This window comes from Colletotrichum fioriniae, assembly GCF_027942845.1.
Source record: "Colletotrichum fioriniae strain IMI 355084 chromosome Unknown scaffold_1, whole genome shotgun sequence".
Classification (NCBI taxonomy): domain Eukaryota; kingdom Fungi; phylum Ascomycota; class Sordariomycetes; order Glomerellales; family Glomerellaceae; genus Colletotrichum; species Colletotrichum fioriniae.
The window spans coordinates 5,664,313-5,676,184 of NW_027076837.1; the positions used below are offsets into that span (position 1 = coordinate 5,664,313).

General features: G+C 54.1%; 2 protein-coding genes across 2 annotated transcripts; one reads left to right on the forward strand and one right to left on the reverse strand.

The window, feature by feature from the left end:
* Positions 1 to 2,557: 2,557 nt before the first annotated feature.
* Positions 2,558 to 2,908, forward strand: N0V96_001470 (uncharacterized protein; the record flags this gene model as incomplete). The annotated part of the gene is made up of 1 exon (XM_053191893.2): positions 2,558 to 2,908. The coding sequence occupies one exon, from the start codon at positions 2,558 to 2,560 to the stop codon at positions 2,906 to 2,908; it is 351 nt and encodes a 116-aa protein (XP_053050501.2).
* Positions 2,909 to 3,600: 692 nt separating this feature from the next.
* Positions 3,601 to 6,212, reverse strand: N0V96_001471 (uncharacterized protein; the record flags this gene model as incomplete). The annotated part of the gene is made up of 2 exons (XM_053191892.1): positions 3,601 to 5,376; positions 5,436 to 6,212. 2 exons carry the CDS (start codon positions 6,210 to 6,212, stop codon positions 3,601 to 3,603), a joined length of 2,553 nt encoding a protein of 850 aa, XP_053050500.1.
* Between the last annotated feature and the right edge of the window lie 5,660 nt (positions 6,213 to 11,872).

Here is an 11,872-nt window from a genome sequence, read left to right on the forward strand (position 1 = left end):
GTGCGTTGTGTGACTTGAGGGTAAAAATTCGTGCGCTGTGTGCTAATCTGAAAAGCGACGATGGTGAGAATTGCTTGGTGTTGGATTGCCCTGATATCCTCAACGCAACATTGAGCAGACTACATGGACCTTTATACCCATCCAGCTTGACACCCCGACCTGCCGAGCATTCCAAAGTCCATTTATTTCTCATACTTGGTAAGCCAAAAAGAACACATCATCGTCCTTCAAGGGCGCCCGCTTCCATAACCAATCTCGCCATCTCACCAAGAAAGCCACACGGCCGCGCCCCCTCCTCCGTGTGACCGGACCCGCCACTCGGCCGAGTAACATACGAAGTGCCCAATCCAGTAAAGCGTCCTCCGTGCTCCGGGCCCCTCCTTCTCCGCATCCGTATCCGACCCCTCACCAGACCCGAGCCGCCGAATCGCTGCTCTCCCTCCATCTCATTGTTCACCCTGCGGCCCAAAATCACTAATCACACACAGCTTCGGTTTGTCAGAGAGAGCGGATTACCTACTTATGTCCCCCCACCCCGAGTAAGCACTATCCTCGCTATGTGACTACACCGAAGAAGAAAGAAAAAAAAGGATCAACTTGCCTGCCCTGAACCATCCTATCCCATAAAGTTGTATACTACACACACACCCATGGGGAACAAGACTCATACTCCCAAATCCCTCCCTCCAGACCACCCCCAACCGGAGAAAAGGCGTCAACGTAAACCCCGAGCTCCCCTAACTTCACACACACACACACACACACACACACACACACACAGACAGCAATCCAGAAGGGGGGGCCACAGGGGAAACTCTGAATCGTTCCATCTCACCTTCGAACCTCTCGGCGGAGCCGAGAAACCTTCTCTGAAGGTTAGCATGTACCTGTCCTTATAGCAAACACCGTGAACAAACCGTCTCATATCCTTCTTCTTCTTCCTTCTTCTCCCTCACACCGTCCAAGCATCATCACCAACACCACACACCAGCAAACACATACTTTCCTCCCCACCTTCACTCGTCATAACACGTCAACCAAACCTCCCTTGCAAAGAAGAAAACTTAGAACTCAGATCCCTCCCCCTTCCCTCCCTTTCCCTTCCCCGAACCCCAGCTCGGCCGAGTGGGCCCGATTTGGCATCCCACGTCCCACCGTCTCCTACACTGTACTTCATACTCCGTCCACGGCACAGGTAACTGCAAAACAGGTGCTTGCCAAGCTCCTATCGCATCTTCATCCCACACGTGATAAACCTTTTTAAACATCCGGAAAGCCTTCCGCAATGTACGGGTAATGAACCCGATATTCTGTAACATTGTGCTCTCCGAGCAAATTTCACGTCCTAAGCTCCAAGAACCATGATGGCTTTGGCGTGGTAAGAAGGGGGTGGGAGGGGGCTGTGTGTGTGTGTGAATCATTCAGTCAAGAACAACAAAAAGAACAAACTCATCTCAAAGCATATCAGCACCTCCAAATCCCGAGCGTCAACAATATACCGAGTCGAATGCGAAAAGGCCAATCAACACAATCCGTCTCCCAATAAATCTAGGCGAACATGCGCTGCGTAAGGCAAGGTAAGCATAAGCACCACCTTAGCGTCGGATCCCAATTTCCCCCGTCCCGCCGTAGTTCTCTCGGTCGAGAAACCAACGCGACCACCAAACACCCGGCCGAGTAAAAGGTGGATGAATCAACTGGGCCTTCCTAAACCTTCCGGCTCCGAGCAAACTCCAGTGTTGTTTGGTCAGCAGACCACGCAATCAATTTCACTGCGCCGAACGTGGCTGGCGCAAGGCCCCCCAATTCCTTTCGGACTTGAATCCTTCTCGGCCGATAGATCTTACGGAGACTAACACCACTGAGAAAAAAGCCTTTCTCTCGCCCTCAGTAAAGCAGGAGTCTCGGCCGGGTGAGAAGGATGATTTCCAATGGTTTCCCTTTCTCAATAGTAGATAGCTAGTGACTAGAAACGAGAGTGGTATTTGGAGAAATATATAAAGAGCAAGCACATGTCGCGATGTAGAAGTGTCTATCTAGCCTTCCATCACCACCACTAACAACAGTATCATCACCACATCTTCTGAGCCTCAGAGGTACTACAGTCTACCATTCATACTTAACTTACACAACCACGACCGAATCCAACCAACCAAGACCCAACCCCGCCTCTTTTCACAACTCTCAAAAATGCACATCCTCCTCGTCGGCGCAACAGGCCGCAACGGCACCCTCGTCCTCTCCGAAGCCCTCTCCCGAAACCACACAATCACAGCCCTCGTCCGCGATCCAACAACCACCTCTCTACCCCCTCACAAAAACCTCACCCTTGTAAAGGGCTCCCCTCTCTCCCTCCCAAACCTCAAATCCGCGATGCAAACAACAACACCACCAGACGCAATAATAATCACCTCAACCCCCGCCGCCTAACCGACTCCCCTTCTCAGCTCTCGACCCAAACACGCCCCCCGCCCTCCTCCACGACTCCGTAGCAAACACCCTACAAGCCATCAAAACCCTAAACCTACCTCGGGTCCCAAAACTCGTCATAAACAGCATGCAAGGCGCCGGCGCGAGCTCCAAGAGCCTCATCTTCCCGCTCCGCGCTCTCTTTAACCACACCAACATGAAGCATACCCTCGACGATCACAACGCCGTGGACGCGCTGTTCAGGGGCAACGGTAACGACAACGACAACGGCGACGCGGCTGGCAAAGACGTGGAATGGGTCTTGGTCAGACCGCCTATGCTGACCGAGGGCGAGGGCCTTCCCGTCAAGGTGTACGACGACGAAGGCAGCGGGGTGTGCTGGATGCCCAAGATCACGAGACAGAGCGTGGCCGGGTTCATGGTTGACGCGGTTGAAAAGGATGATTGGAATCGCAGTGCTCCTGTGATTACGAACTAAGATCAAATTCAGCCAGCGTAGAAGCGAGAGAAGCTGTTGGGTGAATTGAGAGTTCATGTCATTCTGCCTTGACAATGCGAGGGCTCCTTGGTACTTGATGTAGTAGTAATAAGCATGTTGTACAATGCCAACCATGACCTTCTTTTTTATTTCCTCCGCTGCTTGTTGGTATCTTCGATGTAATGTATTTACAGAGTTTCTACTCGTGTGTTCTTCCTGCCCAGTGGGCTGCTCGCATCTCTTTGCTTCCGCTGCTAGAATGTCTGCATAATCATCATTGTCTAGCATCGCATCCTTTTTTACTCACAGAAGTGCTACAAGTAACTGCCAACTGTGTAATTATGACCTGCTCATCCTCGCCGGCAGTCGAGTTGGTATTGTTGTCGTCGGTTGACATGTGATTGGTCGTATGTGTCCAGCAAGGACAAGGGTCGACGGGTCTCTTGGATCGCCATGATGTCCCCGCAAAGGGGGAGTTTCGTACCGCTGCCGCGGTATTTGTCGAGTATTTGTCAACGCAGAATCCCAGCAAAAGAGCTCCAAGCCACAAGGTGTTCGTGGCATGGGCGAATTTTGGGGTGTTCCGGTCTCCCTCGATCACATTCTATCCCTATCCTCAACCCCGCATCATGGTATATTAGGAGGGGCCTGGTATCATCGGATTCCAGTAGTCCAAGTCCCAGTCCGCGTAATCATCCGGAGTCTGCCGACCACGCATCAGCCCAGTCCCATCCGTCCCACAGCACCCAGCCGCCGTAGTCACTTACCGCAGCCGCCGACGCATTTGCATGAAACATGAACGGGGGCCTCGTCTGCATGTAGGGATCCATCGGGTCGGCCGGTTTGGGCAAGGACATCTTTTCGGGGCTAGTATTCGTAGCCGTCTGACAGGCATCGAGCACGCCTTGAAGGCTGCGTCGAATGTCTTGCAGCTTCTGCTCTTGGTTTGTGGATTGCACTGAGGCAAGGACCACGGCGAGCGCGACAATATCCTTAACATCGTTGCCACCAACGTTGCGAACAAGTAGGTTGAGCGTCTTCTCGACCGTCTTGATCAAGCGAGATGGTGACCAGAGCGCAAATGTTTCGGTGCTGAAGGTGACCCCATCATCCATCGGATCCGGAGACATGGCCACGGTAGATGCTATTCCAAATGTGTTCCCGTTGATATGGGATTCGGTCGCTGCCTTGATGTAAAAGCACACGCTAAAGGCCGCCTGCAGAATGTCCTTCTTCAGTACCATGTGATACATGTCGCTAACATCCTGGAAATGACTGAGGAGGGGGTCCAGTTCATCGAGGTATCGCATGATAACCATGGAAGACCGCAAATAGGCCCTCGATATCTGGGATGGAGCGTCTGGCAGACCGAGCGCGAATGGGCGGTATAGGGCCAGCAGAGGCCGTCGGACATGCATGTCGAGAATAACCCTCGACCTCCACTGCTTGCTCTTTTCGACTTCGTTTAGAATACCATGGCGCGGGAACAGGTAGTTGATATCCTCCAAGAACCGGTCGAGCTTCGTCCCAACTTCGATAATTTCGCTGTAATCCCGGATCGAATCCACGCGGTTGATCAGGTGCGCAACCTGCATACGAGCTCCCAACGTCATAGCAGCGTATACCTGCATCTGGTTGTCGGTAAGCTGGTCGATAGGCTTGCTCGGCGGGAGCTCCTTCATGTCAAAGAAAAGATCGCTGTCGTCGAGGTTTCGGGGCGGTCGGCAGGTGAAGTCTCCATCGCGCACGAGGCAGGACAGATTACATGCTAGCGAGAGATGCAGATCCATGTCCAGTATCGTAAACCACAGCCTCCGCCGTAGCTCACCAAAGAACACCGGCACCCGAGGTTCGAATTCCGATGGGTCTCGGTGCATGCCCATAGTCATGGCCATGCGTACGATATAACCTAATTGCGCCCACGAATCCTGCGGCCTCGGCGTGGTCATCCTCTGAGCGTGAACGAGGAGAATCTCGGTCTGCAACGTTGTCAAATCAACCAGCTGTTTGCCCTTCAGACCGTCCAGCCATGACCTGACCAGTGCGCACGCTGTGGGAATATGGACTCCCTCCACGCGCTCATGACCTAGTCCCTTTGACTTGGTCTCAAATCTCGAGCCAATGGACAGCACAGTCAGAAGCTGAGGAAGAAATGTGTCCCCCTGTAATTTCCCTTCCCAGAATAACTCGTGTTGTTCTTTGAAAGTGGGAACATGAATCATCCGGTAAATGGTCTCGGACGTGTCGATGTAAGAAGCCAGTAGCCTGTCACATATCGATTTCTTGGGAAGAATATCCTGCATGCGTTTCTGGACCGGAATGACCGAATCGGCAAAGACGGATATCGGGGATAACGACTTTCGATACTCCTCTTGGATCCTCTTGTGTAGTATCTGCAGCCCGTACATGGTCTCTCGGATACCCTCAATCTTGGACTGGTTTGCCATGAAATCTTTGGCCTCGTCAAACTGGAAGAGTAGGGTTAGGGGTAAGAGTCTCGGAGTGAAAGGGGTTCGGGAATGGTTACCAGGTTCAACAAAACGCGCACACTGTTTTGACCAAAAAATCGAGTCCGTAGGGCGCCTCTCTTGACCGTCAGCCCACGAATTGTTTCCGGCGATAGCGGCAAACGCTGACCAGTTCCGCTGAATTCCGTGCCTGCAGGGCTCCTAATCATGAATTGTTTCTCCAAACGGTCCAATCGTGAAGTGAGTTCGTCCAAAGCAGTGTGACCAGTTGATTCTCCGTTGCGCAAGGGCACAAAAGACGACTCGGCCGTCTGTGGGCCCGATGTCGCGGTTGTGGGCAGGCAATTCCGTTTTGGCGGACGCTGCACTTCGCCCATCTCGGCGTCCGAGCCATCTGAGAGCATTGACGAGTCGTGTTCGGCGGCATACTTGCAGTTGCGATGTGACTTCTGGCACTGCGAGCATGGCAAGTTGCGGTCACATCTCAACTTGCGCTTGCGACATTCGGTGCACGACTTGACGGGACGCGGCCTCTTGACACTACGTGAAGCTGATGCCGCCGCCGCCGCTGCTGCTGCTGCCGCTGCCGCCGCCGAGGTTGATGCTCCGCCGGCAGCAGGTGGTACAGGGGTTCCTGCAGGTGCAGGCGTGGGTCCCGGCGCGCCGGTAGAGAGAGTATGCGGAGATGGTAGAGTTGGTGATGTTTCGTAGGGAGTTGGAGCGTTGTTAGGTATCGAGCCCATGGGAGCAACAGCAGCAAGGTTCGTGTTGGGATGCAGTGTTGTTGTTGTTGTGACTGTGCCCATTTCCGGGGCAGAGGTTGTTGCGGCGGCCATTTGTGCCGTGAGATTGCAAAATTTCTAGAAACCCCCCGTTCGGCACCGGCAAGAATTACCAGCGGGAGCGGGAGATACGGTGAGCGACGAAGCGAGGAAACACAGCGCAACGTAGCACAGGCAAGCACACTTGGCGGCACACCACACACAGCTAAGCAGTGACAGCGGCAGCAGCAACGGCAGTGCCTGACTTCGTGGTCCGAAGCTCGAGGATGTCTCTGGCTGTGTGCAGACTTTGACGCGCGCACGTAGCGGGTGATTTCTGGTAGTGGGAAGAACAACAAATACAGCTGTATCTGTAGATCGACGCGCTGATCAATGTTGTTCTCATTGAAGTTGCCAGGCACGGCTACTGTTGCCTCTGTTCTGGTTCGCGACGCTGGATCTTGAATCTGACTGGTGTCGAGTCATTCGCCGGCCATACATGCTGTGAATGCGGGTGAGAGTGATGGTCGGAGGGGGGTGCGGCGTAGGCGCAAAGCGAAAACGAGCGACGGGAGTAGAGGCAGAAGCTGCAGCAACGTCGATCTTGTTGTTGGAGATAGCGATCTGGTCCGAGTAGCGGCGTGGGCAGTAACAGCGCTGTTGCTCTGCCGTGTCCAACAAAGATGGGGCAGCCGTCTGCCGGACGGGTCGTAGCCGATGTTACTCAAGAAGCGGCCCTGGATCCTTCGCCAATGGAAGAAGATGAAGCTCCAAGAAGAAGATGGGAGTTCGTGAGTGAGGAAGGAAGGGAAAGAGAGGAGAAGGGGGTTAGATGGGATTAGGAAAAAAGAGACCAAATTTGGTAGTTGCAATGAATGAATGATCCAAGCTTCCCCGGGGCGTTGGGGGTGTGTGGTGCAGAGCGGTACGGGTGCCGTGTGGTCCAGTGCCTCGTCCGAGGCAAGGTAAGGTAAGGCAAGGCAAGGCAAGGTATAGAGTAATGTAAGGTAGGGACGGAGAGTGAAGGCGGTACGAAGTAATAAGGTGAGGAAGGGCTTGCTTGGTTTGGCAAGGTATCTTCTTCTAGCCCGGCGGCCTTGGAAGTGAGCCGTGAGACTGGCGCCGTGGCCCTCTCTCTCTCTCTCTCTCTCTCTCTCTCTCTCGGGAAAAGCTCAAGACCACCAGGCTGGTTGGTTGTTGATGATTTACTTTGTCTGCCCCCTAGAGGATGGGTACCTGGGAGCAACAATGTGTTGGTTCTCTAGCTGCTACCGCCTCTCGGTCTCCTCAAAGAGAAGTACAGTCGAGGGCAGAAGCCGGGGTTGAGGTGAGTTGAGCGTGTCAAAATCGAGGTCCAGGTCGAGGTGTGAGATGTTCAGAATCCCCAAAGAGAGAAAAAAGTGTCGAACGTGCAGGGACAGAGTGCCCATGTCAGGCCTGGCCTGGTCTGGGCTGGTTCGTGGTGGACGGGACGGGAAGTTTGGAAAGTTGAGTAAGGTAGGCCAGTCGAAAGACGGTCGTGGTGGTGTGTTTAGTGATGATTTGGTGATCCACCCCCCTTCCACGGCCGTCGTTCCAGGCCATTCAATTGGAGAGATTGGAGGTGGGAGGTCGGGTCCAGGTAGGGTAGGGTGAGGGTACGCCGGCATGCGATTCTCCTCAGGTTGAGAGGCATGGAAGCACGGCGAACGCAGGTAACCCGGTATCCGTGTAGGGTGCTGGTATCCAAGAAGGGGGGGTGGGCAAGGTGAAGAAGACTTGCTTGTATCCGTTCCGTGACGGATGGAGTAGCTGGCTGGTGCTGCTGGAGCTGCTGTAGTGGGGGAGACTGGGAGAGACAGCCATGCTCTAGACCCTAAGCTCTTTCTTCTAGTCGGCTCCAAAAGTCTCTCCAACCTCCAAGCCGTCGTCGTCCTTACTGCAAGTAGGTACCTCTTCGCCTCGTAGGCGTATCCGTAGCAGAGATGCTGTCCGACAAACGGCCCAAACAAGGCGAAATTAACAAAGAGAAAGCGCGGTGGGATGCCGATGAACAGAGGGCGTTCGATAGCCGAGAGATACACCCAAGAGCCGCCTGGCCTGTCTCTCCAATCGCAAGCGCCTTGGGGGACTATGGACGGAGTGCGTTGGGCGCAGTCTGGTCGCCACGCAGTGTAAAGCAGGCGTTCCGAGTCCCTGCCTCAAGACACAGATAGACATGGACAAGCCGCCTGAAGCTCAGGATCAGACGCAGTGTACGGAGTATTAGTGTACCTACGGATAGATGGATGATCGAGTCCGTCAGAGGCATGGAAAGGTACCACCGTCCCGACTCCCCAGCAAGTGGGACGCCGATGCAGCGGTCATCGAGACTCTGGGCAGAAAAACACACGTTCGAGAGCAGAAAAAAGGCAGCTGAGACGGAGCACTAGCAGCAGACTGCCACTGGTCGAAAACCCCGGCCATGCGCCAGGCCGCTAGAGACATGTCGCCGGGCTGAGGGGCATCGCTGGGCCTAGAACGAAGCTGGACGATGGATCGGCGTGCCGGGTACCCTTGCCACATTGCTGAAAATCTGTAGCTGGGCATGAGGAAGCCTGGCAGTTATTGCTGCATAGTCATACAGTAAGAATGGGCGGTAGACGGGCAGCTCCATATGATCTCGTCACCTCGTATACTTTTTGGTCGAATTGTGGGAGAGAGAGAGAGAGAGAGAGAGAGAGAGAGAGAGAGTTGGCTGCTCGGAACAGGGAACGGACGGTCAACGGGCACGGTACGTTGTTGAGGATACGCTTCTTAGCAACCCTGGCGTAAGCGGGTGTCTCTGGTTCTAGCGTGCAATGCAGACATGCAACGACCTGCAAGGTTGCCATCGCATGTGCCCTGATCGGCATGGATAATGGAGAAAGGCTCTGTTTCTTGTCCGTTTCCTTCGAAGCCTGAGCCGAACGGAACTTCGACCATCCTCGCTTACGATTTAGCGCTGAGGTGGAGTCCGGAAAATTTGTTCATTGCTTTTGCGTCGGGAATCTTGATGTCTTGATGTTGCTGCCTTCGGGCGTGTAATTCCAATGAGTGCGTGCGTGGGCGCAAGGGCGGGCGGGCGGAAGAGCCCAACTGTCTAACAGTCTCCGTGCCCAGAAGAACGTGCTTGTGTTGTGTGTGTGTGTGTGTGTGTGTGTGTCTAGTCTATGTGTCTAGGCATGTGTATATGTCGTGCCGTTGAGCCTGTAGAGTTAATGTGCGATGAGGGAACCAGAGACGGAGCTACGCGAACCTTGTCAAAGATCCCGTGTACTTCCCACGAGCAGTTAACGACCGCTTAAGATGGACGAGACAATACACAGTCAGTGTCGTCGGGAGCTTGCTTGGGTAGCTGTAGTATGTATCGATTCTTGGTTTCCATACCTACATAGATCCGTCAGCAGGACACCACCACGTGTGGCCAGGATGGCCGGTCATGATGAAGCACAAAGCAAGCTAGTCACGCACAGATACACGGTATTATCTTGTGGCGGATAGGCATCCAAAGGTCATAGTCCAAACTCGAGGCACCCCAAATCCCCAACGTGAAGTGTAAAGGAGACGTGAAGGCCAGGTAGCTTTTACCCTGCCCTACCCTCATTGCTTGGCTTGGAGGAAAGAACGGCTTCAAGCGTTCCCGGCCAGAGACACTTCCAAAAATACATGGCATGTCCATGGTGGACTTGTCTCCAGAAACTCAGAGACAACCCACAGTTCCTGGGGCTCAGCGGGTGTCACCAAGCGGCCTCGACTGGACCTAAGCCTGGAATTCCCCTGGTCCGTTTGATCCACTCAAGCTTGCTCTAGCACGAGCTGTCCCGCCGTCCAAATGTGATTGTACAGAAAGCCGGCCGGCCCATTGCAAAACTGCAAATCGTCTTCCAGGGTTGGAGGATGGAAGGCCAAGATGAAGTGGAAGGAGTGGATATGGCATGGCTCGCGGTGGGCCTATTGCATGGTGCCTGTCAAAGATTCCCCCAACAAACATGAGGTAAGGTGGTAAGGTACCCCATCTGTAAGGCCAGTTGTGGAAGCCGATTCGAGGTAAGTGAGCATGAGCCTGTCAAGGTCGAGAGATGCGCAGCCAGTGAAAGCCACGCCTAAAGTATCTTCATTTCCAGGGCCTGGAAAAACTTCGTGTTGGCCACCTTGATCTATTGCAGGAGCGTGATGGGGCCGAGGGACATGCGGCATAATCATTGACGTCCGTTAACAAGAACTGATTGTCGTCTTGGTGGACTCCGCACGTATGTACACGAACAAGCAGCGAAACGCCGTCCTGATGATCGGTATCCGCTGAAAGGAGCTTCAGCCTTTGAGCTCCGACTACCTAAGCTCGAAGGATGCTCAGCTCAATGAAGTCTGGCTGAAAACCAACAATTCCTTGGCTGAACCGTCCGGCCGGGAGCTATCCGTACCGCTTGCGCGATTGTGTTTGGGGCGCCGCAGTGGCGGTTGAGGCGAATGATGTTTTTTGGTTTTGGCGTCGTTGTGGTAAAGTAAGAATCTGCGCCTACCGCGTGCGCGCGCAGCGAACTACGCGATACGGCAATCTGTACTCATACAGCATGCGCTTCGCGGCATCCGTTATCCGATCGTTGCCAGTGCTTGTCCAAATCTCGGAGCCTGCCTAGTCAGTCCGGATCCTTCAAGCATGTCTTGTAATTCCGGACGGTTAGTTGTCATGGGCGTCATAGGTCTCGTGATGGTGGTGGTGGTCGCGCTGATCACTTCAGGCCGCGGAGTGTGGTCCGAAGTCTCCTCCTAGCCTACCGCATTCCCGTTACGTGTGACGGCGCCGGGCCTGAGAGGAAATAAAGTACTAATACGTCCACTTTCCTACCCCGTCTGAGAGTAGAGCAAAGTCTCTCTCACAGACCATTGACAGGTCCAACCTTGGTGCCAACACATCTCGGACTGTGACATGATCCTCACCTAAGCAACTCAATGTGAGCAACGGGCGAGCTAGTCGTCGCCTCGCTGCATCGCACGCTCAGTCACTAAACCCTTCCCTGGATATCTTGCGAGCGCCTCAGGCTCAGGCCTTGTGCCGGGCCGTCCTGCGTGCTGCTTGCTCTCGCCTAGCGCCGGGCTTCATGGCTTTCTGCCCTTCCAACAGCCAGCCAAGCCAAGCCTCCCTTCATCCATATTCCTTTGCTTCATTCGTCGATCTCCAATCTTGCCCTGGCCCCCAATCATCTTCTTCGGCGGGTTGTCTCACCCCGAGGGCGTGCCCGTAAAGAGACGTCCTTGTTCCAGACAGATTCATCGTTCGGATCCAGTTGCTGCCCAGGTGGGGTGGATGGGAAAGTTTGATCAATCCCTTCCCTTCACCTTTCGACACAACTCATCAGAGAGTGAGCGTGTACCACATGACAAGCCGGTCTTGTTGGTTGATTGACTGATACTTGATAGAGACGGGAAGAACAATGGCTGCAGCCCACAGGCGAGGAGCCCCTGAGCCTCTGAGGTAGGTAGGTCGGAAGGTGTCCATCGCAGGTTCCAGGGAGCGTATGATTGTAAGAGGCTATAATACGGTTTGGACGGCATGTTCCATCTCTCGTCCCATACTCTGCGACGATCAATCCAAGGTCCACATCCATTCTTCCCTTTTATCCGCCGAGAGCTTTTGCGACGAATTCTCGCGCTTCTTCGGGCCCCAGATTTGCCCCGCGATAAAGGCTGTGCATGCAGGCAAAGTCAGTCTGCCAATTTCGGCATCAACTGTTTCT